Source organism: Cannabis sativa, chromosome 9 (assembly GCF_029168945.1).
Source record: "Cannabis sativa cultivar Pink pepper isolate KNU-18-1 chromosome 9, ASM2916894v1, whole genome shotgun sequence".
In the NCBI taxonomy this organism is placed as follows: domain Eukaryota; kingdom Viridiplantae; phylum Streptophyta; class Magnoliopsida; order Rosales; family Cannabaceae; genus Cannabis; species Cannabis sativa.
In genome coordinates, this window is record NC_083609.1 from 4,460,318 (window position 1) to 4,479,989 (window position 19,672).

General features: G+C 33.4%; 2 protein-coding genes across 3 annotated transcripts; one reads left to right on the top strand and one right to left on the bottom strand.

Moving 5' to 3' along the window:
- The first annotated feature begins 3,198 nt into the window (after positions 1-3,198).
- Positions 3,199-5,412, top strand: LOC115721955 (ferritin-like catalase Nec2). Its single transcript, XM_030651066.2, has 3 exons — positions 3,199-3,594; positions 3,859-4,084; positions 4,831-5,412. Exons 1-3 carry the CDS (start codon positions 3,263-3,265, stop codon positions 5,197-5,199), a joined length of 927 nt encoding a protein of 308 aa, XP_030506926.2. The 5' UTR covers positions 3,199-3,262; the 3' UTR covers positions 5,200-5,412.
- A 9,622-nt stretch (positions 5,413-15,034) lies between these two features.
- LOC115724151 (pentatricopeptide repeat-containing protein At3g48810) lies at positions 15,035-18,071 on the bottom strand. Of its 2 annotated transcripts, XM_030653615.2 has the most exons (2): positions 17,391-18,071; positions 15,035-17,258 (listed from the first exon to the last, which is right to left on the bottom strand). In XM_030653615.2, exons 1-2 carry the CDS (start codon positions 17,838-17,840, stop codon positions 15,834-15,836), a joined length of 1,875 nt encoding a protein of 624 aa, XP_030509475.2. In that variant the 5' UTR covers positions 17,841-18,071; the 3' UTR covers positions 15,035-15,833. The 2 variants fall into 2 exon arrangements, with proteins under 2 accessions (XP_030509475.2, XP_030509474.2); XM_030653614.2 differs by having other exon boundaries at positions 15,035-18,071.
- Positions 18,072-19,672: the final 1,601 nt, after the last annotated feature.

The window sequence follows — 19,672 nt, forward strand, 5'->3', positions numbered from 1 at the left end:
GAGAAGTAATTTTGTTAACTTTGGACTAATCTCAATGAGGAGATAACCATAAAATTGAAGAAGCAATTTTATCATTATGTGAATTTTGTGTTATCTATTAACAAATTTTAAGTATAATTTTGTTAATAAAGGACAAATAATGGATAAAATATTCTATTAATTTGTAAGTGGTATTTGGAGAGATTATCATGTGATATCGAAAGGTTCATGATAATTTTGAGTGCACATTATTTTGAAAGATAATGTGTAGAGAACAAAATAAAATAAAGAGATTTATTTTAAAGTGATATGTTTGTTTTAACTTTATGGTTAAATGTGGGGGTGAGATTTGAGTTTAATCAAATTTATTGAGAAATTATTGATTATATATATGTGGTTTTGAATTTAATATTCTAAATTAATATTTTGCTATGTGCATATGTGAAATTTTGACATATTTAGTGTCAAAATTTGGTGGTAATAATTTCAAAGAAGGAAATTAAATTTAAGATAGTGGGGGTGCATACTCCAATATGAGAAGTTTAGACATATTGAGTGTCTAAAACTAAAAATGTATATATTTGAGATATATGCTTGATGTCTTAAATATAGTATAACTTTGACATGTTTGATGTATAAAGTTAAGTGTGTAATTTAGACATGTTTGGTGTCTAAATTAATGTTTAATTTTGATATGCTTGATATCAAAATTATTGAGAATTTGAGTTGTGTGAAAATTAATCTTTTATGATTGAATTTTCAAAGCTTAAGTACTTAAGGAGAAAAGTGGTCACAAAGTGAACACTATATATTTTGGCTAGCATGATTCGTTTGGAATCAAAAGTGTGAGGTTAACAAATCGCTTAATCTTCATACAAGATTAAAGCATGAATTTCGAGGGATGGGACCTAAACTCCCTTAGCGTTTTGCTCATTGATGGTAACCTATCTTAACACTAGTAAAAATCTAGTCTTAAGTTCAATAGGTAATAACAAGTCAATAGAGTGAATGTGGTACTCAATTGTCCCATCTATGGATGAGTACATGTGGTGAAAATTGATGGTTAAAACTGAAAGGTTTTTTAATGGAGCTTAAGCTTGAGAAAACTCACTTAAGCTTAAGAAAGTGTCTAAAGTGTTGTGAGACACTAAAACTCCACCTATATGGACTAGGGGTGGTGCCGCCTCTTATGAGAATTGGGAGTTATTCTCTAGAAAGTCCATGAATTGGATTTGTGCACATGGCCATTAACGGTGCAAAAGCAATCCATAAGGTTCTTGAGTGAACATAGCAAATGTGTGTGTGTTATCACTTAGGTTTGTTATCAAGAAATAGTGGTTCAATGCTACGGCAACCAAAATTTCGATAAACTTTGTGGTAATTACACTAAGGTAAAATTCAAGTCGAAAGACAATTTACACTATGCACAAATGCAATGGTTTCTATTAGAGTGAAGTTATTTAATCAAGTGGGGGAATATTATATTACTCCATAATATAATGTTTGATTGATTAAATAAAATGTTGTGTTACAAAATTATTTGCTACAAATGAGATATTATTTAATCTAGTGGGGGAATGTTATATTATTTTATATAATATAATATTTAGATTAAATAATTAAGTTGTAAATAATTAAGTGTGACAAAGTATTAATTTTGTCAAATTGTAACATACATTATGGAGTTACAAAATGTATGTAGAATGATCACAAAATAGGAGTTGCAAATCCTTTAAATTGATGATCACTTGAATATGTAACTCTCATCTCTTTTTCACTCTTAAATTAGTAAAAGATGTTACTAATTATTTATGAATGTGAATGAATGATAGCTATTAAAAATATAGTTGTTGGAGACTTGATTTATTCATTTATAAGGTGTATAAATGGTTCAAAATCAAGTGGGAATGATTTGGAACACTTTGGAAAAGAATTGGCCAAAGCTGAAAAAATGGTAACTAGTAACTAGTTACTGTTTTTTTCAGCATATTATTGCCCACGTTTTTGAAAGTTTGAGAGCCTTTGTAACAGCCCAAAACTCCTCCAAATCACCCAATTAATAACATAAATGCCCAATTTATGATTGGTAACATCCAAGGGCTTTATGGTGATCATTCATGTTCATATGAGAGTGAAAACTCTATAAATAAAGGCCATATTGTTCACTTGCATAAGAAGTGGTTGAAACCATTTGTTGTGGTTAGAACCTTGTGAGGATATGCTCATCCTTAGACACTAGGCTGAGCATATGAGGCTTGATAAATCCTTAAGAGCATTTCTAGAGTTTCCCTAAGTGTCCATATGAGGGAGGAAATGACTTTTAGGACAAAGGTCCTTGAGCCTTGGTCAAGCTTTTTGTGTGTTATCCTTCTTCTTTTCTAGATTTCTTGTAATCTTGATGAAATACTTTTATTTGTATTTTGAGTATTTTGATTGTAATCCTCCTATTCTCTCTTGTAATGAGAATTTTTCCAACAGTCTCTGTCTAGGTGAATAGTAATTGGAGCTAACGGTTGAAGCAAGGGCGCAGGTAACACTAGTGCGGCTGGTGCAGGCGGCACAGGTGTTGAAGCTGAAATAGGAGCATCGACAGCTTGAGACCTAGGATTGTTGACTGAGGAATCACCTTGAGAAGCCATTGGCTTTGATACCAAATCAAAAAGAAAAGGATCGGAGGAAAAGAAAAGTAGATAAAAGAGAGAAAGAAATTCTTTTTGATATATCTTTTGTATTGATTTTTCGCAGTGTATAAATAATAATTTTTACAGTTTATTTATTGTACATCAAAAGTGATTAAAAATTCTAACAAGAAAATATTCCTTTGCCACCTCATTGGCTAATTCAAAAAAAGAATCCCAAGCATTTTGAAAATTCTAGAATAAAACAATCCTTTGATAATAATTGGCACAACATCTAGAATTATCTAATGACAGCTCATGATTGGTGTGAAGAAGCCTATATTTTAGCACAATGGTTTAAGTGATTCTAACCAAAAAAAAAAAATTATCAAGATAAGTATTCCATTAAGCCTATTATTGAAAAGTTATTTTTTAAAAACTCAATAAATTAAAACTTGACATTATCACCCCTACAAATCAAAGGAGAAAGTCAAAAAATTAAGTACACTATCTGCCCACCCTAACGTCCACCACTACAAAATATTACTATAATATTTTCAATTATCCATGATGGCATTTCCATCTATATATATACGTATGCTTACATTAATATCATCATCACCAAAACTAAGGAATACAATATATATAATATATAATATATTTACATGAGTATGCGTATGAGTTCACATATGGGGTCAATGGCCAGTTCAATTGTTGCTTTTATGCTAGTCCTCCTCCTCCCAAAATATCTAGCAGTTAATAATAATATTGGGATTGTCCTAAATTCTGATGTTGATCTCTTGGAATTTCCTTTGAATCTTGAGTTTTTGGAAGCTGAGTTCTTCTTGTATGGAGCATTGGGTTATGGTTTGGACAGAGTTGCTCCACAATTGACAAAGGGTGGCCCACCTCCCATCGGTGCTACAAAGGCCAATTTGGACAATGTCACAACAGATATCATTACACAATTTGGGTTCCAAGAAGTTGGACACTTGAGGTATTGTTTTTTTAGTTTGTATTCTCTCGTATATATATAGATATATTTACTAATATCGAGGCCGATTCTGAGATTGGGTGGGCCTTAAAAAAAAAATTATTACCTCCTTTATTTAAAAATTATCTAATATTTTCACAAATTACTAAAAAAATATTTGTTTTGGGCTCCTTGACTAGTATATATATTCATATATTATATATATAATAGTTAGTTTATACTGTTTTGATTCTAAATATTAAAGAGTTTTATATGCATGCAATGCAGGGCTATTCAAAATACAGTAACAGGGTTCCCAAGGCCACTATTGAATTTGAGTTCATCAGTATTTGCAGGAGTAATAAAGGATGCATTTGGGAGAGACCTAATACCTCCTTTCAATCCTTACAGAAACAGCCTTAACTTTCTTATAGCATCATATTTAGTTCCCTATGTTGGACTAACTGGCTACGTTGGAGCAAACCCTAACCTAATCAAACCTACTTCCAAGAGTGTAAGCTTCAAAAATTTCATTTCATTCATGTTTATTTACTACTTACTACCACAAAAAAGAAAATGAGTTAAATTTGGAACACTCACGTTAGAGCACTACGAACAATATCTTTTCTCTATCCGTTGAAATATATCTCAAAAATTTTACTTAATTATTTTATATCAATTTTTTAGGTTACACCATACATCAACTTAATTCTCTATCTTTCTTCTCTACATCAACTTCTCTATCTTTCTATCTATTTTAAAAAATGTGTTTAAAGGAACTGATGGAGCTTATTTTTATGTCATTCTCTTTAAATTTTTAAAGAAGATAAGAGTTTAAAGGAATTGTTGTGAGTGCTCTTAGATAAGTTAAAATAGCTAAGAGGTATAAATTAGCCGAAAATGTTTAAAATATCACTATATCAAGTGAGGTACTATACCCTTGAACTTTTACCTCGCCATTAGCTTAATGAATAGTTATGAGTCAAAACGTATTTTTTATTTTTCTCTCTCTCTCTCTCATTATTTAATTAATTTTCTTTATTTTCTTTGTCCCATTTTTTGTTTTACATAATAAAAGATATGCAAATATATGATATTTAAATTATATAAAGAAAGAAGTTGATGTATTGTGTAAATTAAAATATGCCAGATAAAACAGAAAATTAAAAGTTTTTGATGATGTTGTAAAGAATAGAGAAGATAAGGTGATGAAAGTACTCTAAAATCTTACCTGATGTTTTTTGTATGGTGTTCATTCAGCTTGTGGCTGGTCTTTTGGGTGTGGAATCAGGGCAAGACGCTGTAATTAGAGCATTGTTGTATGAGCGTAGGGAGATGAGAGTGGAGCCTTATAATATAACTGTGGCAGAGTTCACAAATCGAATTTCTGAGCTAAGGAACAGGCTGGGACGAAGTGGTGTGAAAGATGAAGGGCTTGTAGTACCAATAGCTCTAGGCGCTGAAGGAAGAGTTTCTGGAAATGTACTCTCTGCAAATCAAGACTCACTTTCGTATGGAAGGACACCGGCGGAGATACTTAGAATTGTGTATGGAAATGGTAATGAACGTGTGCCTGGGGGTTTCTTTCCCAGAGGAGCAAATGGTCGTATTGCTAGGTCTTATATCTAGTTTCTAGGTAAAATAGTTTCTCATGAGAAAGTAATTATAATTAAAACTTGGTACTTTTATAAAAATAAATAAATAAATTAATTAAATAAACACTCTACTTTATAGATTGATGATACATAAATCAACTACAATGTTTTGATTGTATATGTATCTTCCAAACTGTTAGTGTGAGTTAAATTACAAAGCAATATATAGTGCAACATTGTAAATAAAGCCAGAGAACGTCTATTAAAATGAGTAACAATAATATTTATATATTATGAAATATTAGTATTATGTAATATTATAATTTGGAGAAAGAAAATAGAGAAGAGATAAGAATTTTCTGAGTGTTTTATTCCAATATGTGATCTCCTATTTATACATATACAAGAGTCAAATATTAAAAAACTAAAAAAAAAAAAAAAACTAAGAGGTTGTTTGGCTTTATAGTTTAAAAACTGTCTTCTGTTTTTTAAAACTGAAAACAGTTTTTAAAAACTATTAGGAGTCTTTTGGCAAAAAATTTTAAAAATAGTTTTTTAAAAATTGAGTTTTAAAAAACTAGAAAACAGAAAACATCAAAATGATGTTTTCAATTTTCAAAAATAATTTTTTTTTGTCTAACATATTATATTTTATATTTTGCTCACATACTCGGATCCTAGACTCGAAACCATACCCGAACCTAGACCTAGATGGATTAATATCATGGTATGGTGTTAAAATATAGATTTTTTTTCATAAGAAAAAATCTAAGAACAATTTTTAAAAATTTGTGCCAAATACCATTAAATTTTTAAAATGACAAAATTAAAATTATTTTCTATTCTCACTTTTAAAAACACAATTTTACAAACTGAAAACTGAAAACACAGCCAAACAATCTCTAAGAGAAAGGGAATGTTAAGAAAAAGGAAATGTTGATTACATTAATGGTAAAAGATTTGGACATCCACATAATTAATAATATTTATAGGGAAATTTGATTTTTTATACTTAAAAAACTAAAATATTTTATTCTTAAACCAATACTTTTTAAACTAACAAAAATATGACACTTTTCTCAAAACCCCAAAAATACCCTCAAACTCTCACAACATCTCTCTTTCTCCCTCTATCTCGGCATCCACAGCCCAGGTCCGATGGTTGGACTATGGGGTCCGATGGTCGGACCCCATGGTCCGACCATCGAGCCCGGCTTTTTTTTTTTTTTTTCTTCATTCGATTTGAGAGAGACGAAGAGAGAGGGTCCGACCATCGGACTGGGCTTTTTTTTTTTTTTTTCGAATTGATGGATCTGGTCCCTTTGTCTACATATTATTTTGTTTTTTGTTCTTATAAGGTTTGAATAATTTAATTTAATAATAATATATAAATGAATGGTTTGAATTTATTTATGGGATTTCCCATGCATAATTATAATGTGTGAAAAGTTGCACAGTTCCCAATTGTAGTCATCTTTATTTAATTTAATAATAATATATAAATGAATGGTTTGGATTTATTTATGGGATTTCCCATGCATAATTATAATCTGTGAAAAGTTGCACAGTTCCCAATTGTAGTCATCTTTATTTAATTTAATAATAATAAATGAATGAATGGTTTTGATTTATTTATGAGATTTCCCATGCATAATTATAATGTGTGAAAAGTTGCACAATTCCCAATTGTAGTCATCTTTAGGCGTTACTTTTATTTTTATTTGTTCTTTCAAATGAGTCTCTTGGCACCACAAAGGGACCAGGTCATCAGTTCGAAAAAAAAAGTCCCAGGTCCGATGGTCGGACCATGGTGTCCGACCAATCGGACCCCATCGGACCCCTCTCTCTTCGTCTCTCTCAAATCGAATGATGAAAAAAAAAAGCCCGGTCCGATGGTCGGACCATGGGGTCCGATGGGTCCGATTGGTCGAACCCCATCGGACCCCATGGTCCGACCAACGGACCTGGGGTGTGGGATGCCGAGATAGAGAGAGAAAGAGAGATGTTGTGAGAGTTTGAGGGTATTTTTGGGGTTTTGAGAAAAGTGTCATATTTTTGTTAGTTTAAAAAGTATTGGTTTAAGAATAAAATATTTTAATTTTTTAAGTATAGAAAATCAAATTTCCCTATTTATAACACTCCCACTTGGATGTCCATAATAACTGCCTCATTAAAAACCTCGCCGAGAAAACCCAATGGGACAAAACTTGGTCAAGGAAAAAGAGTGCAGTATGAAATTACTCCCCCTCATTTTGGCATTCATGGAGATCCTTTAATCGACGCATTCCAATCTTGTGAACCATCTTCTCAAAAGTTGATGTTGGTGATGACTTCGCGAATAAGTCTGCAAGATTATCACTTAATCGAATTTGTTGAACATCGATATCACCATTTTCTTGAAGATTGTGTGTAAAGAAGAATTTTAGTGAAATATATTTAGTTCTGCCTCCTTTAATTAATATACCCTCCTTTAAGTTGAGCGATGCAAGCAGCATTATCTTCATAGAGAATTGTTGGTACTTCTTTATTAGATGTTAATCCACATGTTCCTCGAATATGTTGTGTCATTGATCTTAACCAAACACATTCTCGACTTGCCTCGTGAATTGCAAGTATCTCAGCATGATTTGAGGAAGTAGCCACCAGAGTTTGCTTTGTTGACCGCCGGGATATAGCAGTGTCACCGCAAGTGAACAAATAGCCAGTTTAAGATCTGACTTTATGTGGATCAGATAAATATCCTCCATCTGCGTAGCCAATAAGTTGTGACCCACAATTATTAGAATAGAATAATCCTTTATCAATAGTACCCTAGAGATAGTGGAGTATATGCTTAATCCCTTTCCAATGTCTATATGTTGGAGCGAAACTAAATCTTGCTAATAAATTGACAGAGAAAGCTATATCAAGTCTTGTACAATTAGCAAGATACATCAATGCTCCTATTGCACTAAGATATGGTATTTCTGGACCAAGGAGCTCTTCATGTTCTTCTCTAGGTCGAAAATGATCTTTTTCTACATCAAGTGACCTAACTACCATTGGGCTACTCAATGGGTGTGATTTATCCATATAAAACCGTCTCAAAATCTTTTCAATATAAGTTGACTGGTGAATGAAAATTTCACATTTTAAATGCTCAATTTGTAGACCAAGATAAAAAAAAAAATCCTAAATCTTTCATTTCGAACTCTTTTTTTAGATATTCCACAGCTTCTGAAAGTTTTTCAGGAGTTCCAATAATATTCAAATCATCAACATATACAGCAATGATAACAAACTCAGGACTTGAACTTTTTATAAAAATACATGGGCAAATAGGATCATTTTTATATCCTTCTTTTAATAAATATTCACTAAGTCGATTGTACCACATGCGTCCTAATTGTTTCAATCCATACAATGATCTTTGTAATTTAATTGAGCACATTTCTCGATTGCTTGAATTATATGCATCAGGCATCTTAAATCCTTCAGGGATCTTCATGTAAATATCACTATCTAGTGATCCATATAAATAAGCTGTGACTACATCCATTAATCGCATATCGAGTTTTTCACTCACAACCAGGCTAACCAAATACTTAATGTTATTGCATCCACCACAGGAGAATATGTCTCCTCATAATCAATACCTGGCCTTTGAGAAAAACCTTGAGCTACAAGTCTTGTTTTGTATCTCACAACTTCATTTTTCTCATTTCTTTTACGTAAACATACCCATTTGTATCCAACGGGTTTCACACCTTCAGGTGTTTGGACTATAGGTCCAAATACTTTGCGTGTAGCAAGTGAATTCAATTATGCTTGAATTGCTTCTTTCCCTTTTGGCCAGTCTTTTCTATTTTGACATTCTTTGATAGATTTAGGTTCAAGATCCTCACTTTCATTTACAATTTCTAGCGCTACATTATAAGCAAAAATATTGTCGACAATTACTTCGAGTTGGTTCCATTCTTTTCCTGTATTGACATAATTTATTGAGATTTCATTATTTCTAATATTTTCAAGTACCTGAATCTCTTCAAGAGATTTGTTTATGTCAACATCTTCCTCGAAATTTTCAGCCTCTTCATTAGGGTCATCTTGATTATTTGCTCCCTTTCTTTTTCGAGGATTTTTATCTTTGGAACCGACTGGTCTACCACGTTTCAAACGTGCTTTAGAATCATTAATTAATTGTCCTTCTGGGACTTCAATTCGAATTAGAGCATTTTCAGCTGGAATATGTGATTTTGTAATTTTCTTTCGGTCAGTGAATGCATCTGGTAATTGATTTGTAATATTTTGCAAATGAATTATTCTTTGAACTTCAAGTTCACATTGATTTGTACGAGAATCAAATTGAGATAATGATTGTGCATTCCATATAATTTATTTTTCCAGCTGTTTCTTTTCCCCTCCCCCTAAAGCTGGGAAACTTGTCTCATCAAAATGACAATCAGCAAAACGTGCTGTAAATATATCTCCAGTTGTGGGTTCGAGATATTTAATGTTAGATGGAGATTCATACCCAACATATATTCCCAGCCTCCTTTGAGGACCCATCTTTGTTCGTTGTGGTGGAGCAATCGGAACATATATTGTACAACCAAAGATTCTTAGATTATGGGAAATATTTGGCTCCTGACCAAAAGCCAATTGAAGTGGGGAGAATTTGTGATATGATGTTGGCATAATGCGTACAAGTGTCGCGGCATGTAAAATAGCATGTCCCCAAGCTATAATTGGGAGTTTTGTTCTCATAAGTAATGGTCTTGCGATTAATTGGAGGCGATTAATAAATGATTCTGCTAGACCATTTTGTGTATGTACATGAGCAACATGATGTTCAACATTTATCCCTATTGACATACAATAATCATTAAAAGCCTGTGATGTAAATTCACCAGCATTATCAAGGCAGATTGTCTTGATTGCATAGTCTGGGAATTGTGCTCGTAATCGGATTATTTGAGCAAGCAATCTTGCAAATGCTACATTACGAGTAGATAATAAGTAAACATGTAACCATCTAGTTGATGCATCTATCAATACCATAAAATATCTGAATGGTCCACATGGTGGGCTAATAGGCCCACATATGTCGCCCTAAATTCGTTCAAGAAATCCAGGGAATTCAATTCCAACCTTTACCGGTGAGGGCTTAATGATTAACTTTTCTTGAGAACAAGCAGCACATGAGAACTCACTGGATAAAAGAATCTTTTGGTTCTTCAATGGATGACCATGTGAGTTCTCTATTATTCTACGCATCATAATTGAACCGGGATGGCCTAACCGGTCATGCCAAATAACAAATAAATTTTTCTGGTTTGTGAACTTCTCGTTCACAATAACATGAGTTTCTATTGTACTTATACGTGTAACGTACAAACCTGAAGACAAACCAGGTAATTTTTCTAATATACATTTTTTTTCTTGAAACAATAGATGTAATGCAAAGATATTCAAAATTATTTTCATCTATTGTCTCAATATGATATCCAGTACGACGTATATCTTTGAAACTCAACAGATTCCTTTTTGATTTGGTGGATAATAAGACATCATCTATAATAATTTTTGTTCCTCTAGGCATCAATATAATGGCTCTTCCGGAGCCTTTGATTAAATTTACAGTGCCTGATATTGTATTAACATTTGCCTTCATTCCTGATAAATTTGAAAAATATTTATCACTTCTAAGTATTGTATGAGTGGTTGCCCTATCCACTAAACACATATCATCACCATTATTTGTAGAATCATGTATAGAATGACAAATGTCCATTACTTCATTAACCAAAAAAAAAAACATAATAAGTTCAAAATATAAATGCTTAAATAATAAAAGTTCATTACATAAACATGCCAAATAAAATAAACACCTTAAAATAAATAAATGATAATAATAAAAAAAAAAACATAACAAAGAAAAGTGACTAACTGTGGACATTCTCATTTCCATTATCGATATTCATGTTGTTATTAGTGAGATCTTCATTAAAAAAATCTGCAACATCTAAGTGCGTAATATCCAAAGGTTCTTTGAGAAAACCATCATCTTGATAGGCAAAATTTGCTTCTATTTTCTCCTTTCCTTTCACAGATGCTTGTTTTGCCGTACGACAGGCACGTGCCCAGTGTCCTTTTATTCTACATCTAGAACAAAAATTTTCAGAATTTCTACGATTATTATTTTGAGGACCTTTTCCCTTGTTCTCAGTAATTGTGCTTTTCATTGGAGTATATAAATTTTTACTTTGGCCATTATGATGCCAAACATTGCTTCGACCGCGATCGCGACCACGACCACGATTATGATGATGGTCACGACCACGTCTATTACTTCGATTATGATCACGACTACGACTATGATTATGATTGTCAGCAATTGTAGCATTCACTTTAGGGAATGGAGCAGACCCAGTTGGGTGAGATTCATGATTTTTCATCAAAAGTTCATTATTCTGTTCAGCTACTAGAACACATGAAATCAACTCTGAATATTTTTTAAAATTTCGCTCTCTATATTGCTGCTGCAGGAGCACATTAGAGGCACGAAAAGTAGTATATGTTTTTTCTAACATTTCATAGTCAGTAATTTTTTCTCCACACAACATTAATTTAGAAGTGATATTAAACATTGCAGAGTTATAATCACTTACTGATTTAAAATCTTGCAACCTCATGTGCAACCAATCATTCTTAGCCTTTGGCAATATGACAGTTTTTTGATGGTCATATCTTTCTTTCAAATTTTACCAAAGCACAAGAGGATCTTTTACGGTTAAATATTCAGATTTTTAACCCCTCATGGAGATGATGGCGAAGAAAAATCATAGCCTTGGCCTTATTTTGTTTTGTTTTAGTATTTTGATCTTTGATGGTGTCTCCAAGACCCATAGCATCTAAATGGATTTCAGCATCAAGAATCCATGATAAATAGTTTTTTCCAGAAATATCAAGTGCCACAAAGTCAAGTTTTGCAAGGTTTGCCATGAAGAAAACTATATCAATATAAAGTGTAAATTATTAGACATATACATAAATTTTGAAAAAAAAATACAACAAAATATAGTACAATACTGAAATATAGAATAAGATAATAAAATTAAACAATATAATATGATAAACAAATCAACACACATATATAATATATAATAAGCATCTATATAGATATATATGAGCATAGACATATATTGTATAAATATTGATTTATTACAAAATAAATAAAAGAATAAAAAATAGCTAACTCGAATGTGTTTCAGTCAGATGAGTATATATATATACATATATATATATTTAGTGTATCATGACTTTGAAGCAATTCGAGATCACATATAAAAAAACATTATCATACTTTGGTTAGGGGCTCGTGCTGATAACGTATTATGAAATATATGTATTATGTAATATTATAATTTAGAGAAAGAAAATAGAGGAAGAGATGAGAATTTTCTGAGTGTTTTATTCCAATAGGTGATCTCCTATTTATACACATACAAGAGTCAAATATTAAGAAACTAAAAAAAATAAAGAAACTAAGAGAAAGGGAATGTTAAAAAAAAGGAAATGTTGATTACATTAATGGTAAAAGATTTAGACATCCACATAATTAATAATATTTATAACATTATATATATTTTGTTTTCAATTATCCCACCATAATTACGATTCATTGTGAAAAACCCACAATCGTGTTCATGGGAAAAGTTAACCAAAGTGAAAAAAAAAAAAAATAGATTAATTCCTATGGGAAATTTGAAATTGTATGTAAAATAGGGACTAAAATTGGTCTACTAATTTAAAACTATACAAAATTTGTAAATAGGATAATTTTTACTAAAACCCAATTTTACCCCCTCATTCTAAACTGACTCTCTCTCTTTATCCTCCCCTTTCTCTTTGTCTTTCGAATTCCCACCACCCACGGACCGAACCCATTCCCCCCCCCCCACTCGACCGATGAATCCACCACCCCACGGACCGAACCCACCACCCACAGACCGAACCCATTCTCCCACGGCGCTCCCCCACCAACCCACGGGACACCCCCAACCAAATCGGACACAATGTCAAAGGTGACTTCGTGTTCTGTTTTTTAGAATCTCAGATCTGGGCAAGGTCCGATGTAGGTCTAATGGGGTCCGATGAGGTTTATGAATCTGTAAGTTTGCGAGGTAGGATATGTAGGTCCGATGGGGAGTATGATGGGTCCGATATGGGGGTCTGATTGGTCCGATTGTGTCAGATGTGGGGTCCGATTAAGGGGGGGGGGGTCCGATTGTATAAATGGGTATGATGTAAATGGGGAGTATTTTAGGGATATCATAAAAATTATCATATCCTACAAATATTAGTTATTATGTGTTTAGGAAAAAAAATTTAACCAAATGTAAGCATAAAAAATCAAATTTCTCATTCCTATTGATGATAATGGTGATATCATTGATGACAAGGATAGCTTGTCATCATCAATGAGACAATCCCTAGAAGATTTCTTATGTTATTTCTTTTTGCCTCGTCGTTTAACTTTTGAGAATATTTTCTTGTTAGTTTTGCTACGTGTAAGCCTTTCATAGGCCTCTTTTTTCTTCCATGTATTTCTCCCCTGCTATAAATGAAGGGATATGCAACCTTAGTCTTTTGAGCTGAGTTTTATTCACAGTATATTTTTTATCAAAATTTAATTTGGTATTTGAGCATTCAGGCCCTCACCAATGTTGACTGAACAGAGTTAGACCTCTCAAGCTGACCATCATGTTGTTACAGCTACCTCGGCGACAACTCCTTTCAGTAACACTCTGAGCCATCTCTTTTCACTCAAGCTTGATCAAAACACCTTCTCTCTATGGAAGACTATGATGTTTACCATCATTCGTGGTCACATATTGGAAGGCTGTCTTAATGGTCAAAAAGCTTGTCCGCAAGAATTCATCACAGTTGAGACAACTTATGAGAAAGGGGAAATAACCTCATAACTACTTCAAAATCTAGAGTATGCACCAGTCTTCATATTGCTCCTAGTGAAAGGCTATCCTTGATTGGATTTTCTAATGTTGACTAAGCTTGTTGTCCCGACGATAAAAAGTATGTTACAGGATATTGTGTGTACTTTGGTGAGTCCTTAATTTCTTAATCCTCTAAGAAACAATCTATTGTGGCTCGCTCAAGCACCGAGTCAAAATATAGAGCTTTGGCTCATCTTGTTGCTAAATTAGCTTGGTTACATGGATTATTGACTCAGATGAAGTTTAAATTACCAAGTATTCATGTTATCTGGTGCGTAACTTAGGTGCAAGTGCTTTAGCCACCAACCTTGTATACCACGCAAGGACCAAACACATAGAACTCAATGTTCACTTTGTTCAAGACAAGGTGTTGGAGAAGAAGCTCGAAATTCAATATGTACCTTCGCATGATCAAGTTGTTGAATGTTTAACAAAGGGACTCACACCAACCAGGTTCCAATCCCTTCCTTGATCAACAAACTCAATGTTGCTGCCTCCCCATTTCATTTGGGGGGTGGAGTTAAAGAAAATGGATTAGTTCCTATTGATGATAATGGTGACATCATAACAACGACAGCAGTACATATGAATGAGACAATCCTGAGGTCTCTGTTATTTCTTTTTGCCTCCTTGTATAACTTTTGGGAATATTTTCTTGTTAGTGTTGCTGCATGTAAGCCTTTCATAGGCCTCTCTTTTCTTCCCTGTATTTCTCCCATGCATACTATAAATGAATTGATATGCAACAGCCTGAGTCTTTTGAGTTACGTTTTATTCACAGTATATTTCTCTCAAAATTTATTACCACAGGTGTACCCACATGCCCCCTTCAAAAAAAATGGAGTGACAATACATGTTTGTAATTATAGTTGATTTAATATGGTTAAACTACCTTCCGTATATATTAGAGAATCAAAGTTCAAATGCTAACAAAAGAGCATATTATCTTATTTAAATAATAAACTTCAAAAGGAGAAAGTAAATATGTAATGACGATGTAGAAAAAAACATTCAAGGATTTACAAAATCAAGGATGGCATTTAAAACACACCTTCGGTCTTTGGTTAATCCAAAGTCAGAAGTGATTGTTTCTACCTTTGGATCAGAGCTAAAATCTTCTCTTTTCAGCTTCTCTAACATATCTAGAACAACTCTGGCCTCCGAAGAAAAACACACCCTTTTCTGCTTTCATCACAGTTGATTTTACAAGTTGTTCATCACTGTATGTTTCCTCTTAAATTTTCAATTTAAAGGTGTAAACTTGGTAAATAAAACATTTCGAATTATTTGCCCTCATCTTGAAATTCCAAGTAATATAAATCTTTAGCAGAGACACCCCATTATCCATAATCACCACCTTCCTAAAACACAGTAGCCCATGTCAAGCCAGTATGATCTTGTATTTGTAACTGGAGTATGTACTTGTACCACACTCATGAATTTTAAGCTATTTAGGTGCCAAAGTTGGCAAAAGATAACTCAAATTTCTTAGGTTGACACCAAGTGATAAAGTAATCATTGTCCTCAGAAGGCAGAATCCCTCTTTCATTGTCCTTACATGTGCATTTGACCTGAGAACACAACCAGGGCAGCCCCAGCAAAATTCATAGCCTTTCAAAATGAACTTCGACAAATGAGTTGATTTACTTCAAGAGAATCAAATTCAAGAGACTCATTTGTTACCCAGAATTTCATCGACAATGTATATTGGCCCCAAATGACCAAGAGAATCAAATAAGCATCGGACTAAGACGTTCCATGTAGCAATGTTAGGAAAGATCTCTTCACTTACCATCTTATGAAGACATACAACTGCTTCGTCTAAACCTATCGAACTACAGATTCCCCACAAGAGACTGGTGTATGTCATTACATCCGGATGCCACTCATTTGATCCACCAACCCTTTCCAATAGTTGGATTGCATACCTTACCTTTCCCTGCTTACAGTAGGCATAAACAATTGTGTTATAAGTAATGAGATCAGGCAATTTTCCTTCAACAACCATTTTGCCAAGTAACTGCAAAGCCTTCTCAGGCAAACCAGCATGAAGAAACCCACTGAGAATAGTATTATAAGTAACTAAATTCCGTTCTATTCGCTTTTCCTCCATCTTCCTAATGAGCTCAAAAGCTTCTTTAAATCTTCCCACCTTGAAGAGACCATCCAATAATTCATTGTATGTTGTGATGTTAGGCAAACAACCATACCTGCTCCACATCTCATCAAGCACCTCTAGAGCCCAATCTTCTCTTCCACTCCCACATAATCCCTTGATAAGGGTGTTGAAAGTGATTGTATTTGGAGGACAACCTTGGGCAGTCATTTTCTCTATTAGAATATAAGCCCGGTTGAACATAGAATTCCTACAAAGTACATCTACCATGCAAGTATATGCTACGACATTAGGACGACAGCCAGAATTCATCATCCGGTTCCAAGTATCGGATGCACCAACAAGATCACCTACTTTTGCAAAGCCATCAATAAGAGTGCTATATATGTTAACATTTGGTGAGCAACCACTTCTCTCCATTTGATGAGCAACAGATACAGCTCTATTCACATTCCCACTAGAGCAGAGACCATGGATAAGAGTATTATAAGCAACAACATTAGGCTCTAATCCATCAATAATCATCTTGTTCCACAAGGCAAGAGCTTCATGAAATCTACCTTCCACAAACAACCCTTTTATCAATGAAGTAAAAGTATGAAGATTAGGACTACATCCTTTCACAAACATTTTAGCTAAAACTGCAAAAGACAAGTTTACATGCCCAACATCAGAAAGAGAACTAATAATAGTAGAGTAAGAGATTACATTAGGGTCGATTCCTTTATCCACCATTTCAGCTAACAATTCAAACCCTTCATCAATTTTGTATTCCTTGCACACCCCATTAATCAAAGCATTATACACAGGCAATATGGGTTCAAATCCAACAGCAAGAGCTTTCGCTTCCTCAACTTTACCAAGCTTACACAATGAAGAAACTATAGTTGTATAGCTAACAGAATCTGGGGAACAACCCTTCTTAGACATTTCTTCAAGCAACTTACATGCATTATCCACCCTATCATTTTTGCACAAAGCCTTCAAAAGAATATTATAAGTAAACAAATTTGGTTCAAACCCATCTTTCTTCATATTAATATATATAGGATTAATCATATGAAATCTGTTCTCACCAAGCAAAGCATCCAAAATATGATTGTAAATCCTCACCGTTGGTTTACACCCGAACTCGCTTATCCTATAAAACATCTTCAAAGCCTGCTCTGCCGAACCAGCTCGCTTGTAAGAGTTAATTACTTGAACAAACAAATCTTCAGAGCACCCAATTCCTTCCAACTTCATCTGCTGCAAAAGATACTGAACTCCATCTATTTGGGTATCCCACCCGAGCTTTTCAATCATGGCAGAGTACGTTAAAGGGGTGTGCTTGAAAGCTCGAGAATTGGCTACGGACATGAAGTACTCCATTGCTGAGGAGATATCTCGTTCCTGTTTCAACTTTCTCAACACATCGAACTCGCTGAGAAGAGCTTCTTCCATGGACTGAAATTGGGGTTTATCAACTGAATTTGGAATTGGGTTTGTGTTGGTGGTTAGGACAAAGGGTATTGATGGTTTGTGGAGTTTGAGTAATAAGGAACGTCCTTCTTTGAGATACATTTTGGAGCTTGCTCCAGTTTTATCTCACAAAAAAACTCAAAACACTTTCATGAAACCCAATTTACAGAGCTAAAGAGAGCATTTTTGGTTGAGTAGGAGAAGAGTAGGGGGAGAATCTGACGACGAACATGTGCTGGTTTGCAGTAGTGGAGTTAGTCTTGTTGTCGATGTAAATTTTTGGTGTAATATCATATCACAAAGAAATTGATATCACTTTCAAATATATTTATTCATTTTGGCTGCATGTAATGTTAACAAAAAAAAATGATGTTAACAAATTGGTAAATATTTATCAAATCATGTTTTCAACTTTTTAACTGTTAAAAATACTTCCTAATTATTAAGATTATTAGAAAAATTTAAAAAATTTTGTCTAATTTTTTTATTAACTGACTTTTTATAAAAAAATTAAGAGGTATAATTGATTTGATATATATATTAACATTCGATGATATGATTTGATAGATATCAAAATTTAAGAGTTTAATTGTTATATTAGTAAAATTAAATGAAAAGTTATAAAATTTCTTAAAATCAACAATCTCAAAGGAGAATTTGAGAGAGAGAGAGAAAAAAAAGATGAAAAGCCTTAGCACTAATGCTAGAAAATCATAGCATTTTAGGTTAAATATTTATGTAGAAAAGGCTCATACAAGAAAGTATCTTTTGTTAACAAAGTTAGTTACAAGTAAATACAAAATTAAATAATAGAAATTGAGCCTGATACCAACTACTTCTAACTAACTGTTTAGTTAGTTATCATCCCCCTTAAATGAAAATGGGTGTTAACAATTTTGAATTTAGTCTTAAGATAATGAAATCGGTCCTTAAGCAGAGACTTGGTGAGAACATCTGCAACCTGATCAACAGAGTGAACATACCGAACAGAGATTTCATTATTTAAAATTTGATCACACACAAAATGTAGATCAATCTCAATATGTTTACATTTGGCATGAAAAATATGATTAGCAGCTAAAGCAGTTGCTCCTTAGTTATCAACCCAAATGATGGGAATGTTAACAAGTTGGACCTGAAGTTCAGTAAGTAATGAGAGAAGCCACTTGATCTCTGTTGCAACATTAGTTAGGGCCTTGAATTCTGACTCTGTGGAGAATCGAGTAACTACCTATTGCTTCTTACTTCTTAGCAGAACAAAAGATTAGATTAAGGCCAAAAAAATATTGCATAACCACCTGTTGAATGTCTGTCATCAAGGCAACTGGCCCAATCAGTATCAGGATAGGCTTCAATCAATAGTCTAGGAACTAGCAGAATCAAAAGTCTTTCAGAGAGTGTTTCTTTCAGATATCTCAGCAACCATTTACAAACTTCCTAGTGTACATTAGTAGGAGCGTGAATAAATTGAGATATCTTATTTATGATGAATGTAACATCGGGTCTTGTGAGGGTTAAGTATTTTGCAGTGCACTTAAGGTACTCATATATAGTGTTTTGTCTTCAGAAGGAGTACCTTCATAGAGATAAAGTTTGTGAGCACTACTTGTAGGACTGGAACATGGTTTGGCTCTTTCTAATAGAACCTTTAACTAGAATATTAGTAATGTATTTACTTTGAGATAAATACATACCCTTTGAATCTCTATGAATCTCAACACCAAGAAAGTAATGCACTTGTCCAAGATCTTTTAAGTCAAAAGATTTGTTCAAATCATCAATTTTACCGATTCAATCTGCACTTTTACCGATCTGATTGGATTGGATTTGAGTTATTATTCGGATTGGATTCGATCCAAACTATGAAATCCGTGCAGATTAGATGCTCTCGTATATATAGGGGCATGTTTGCGTTTATGTGGACTTTAATGGTT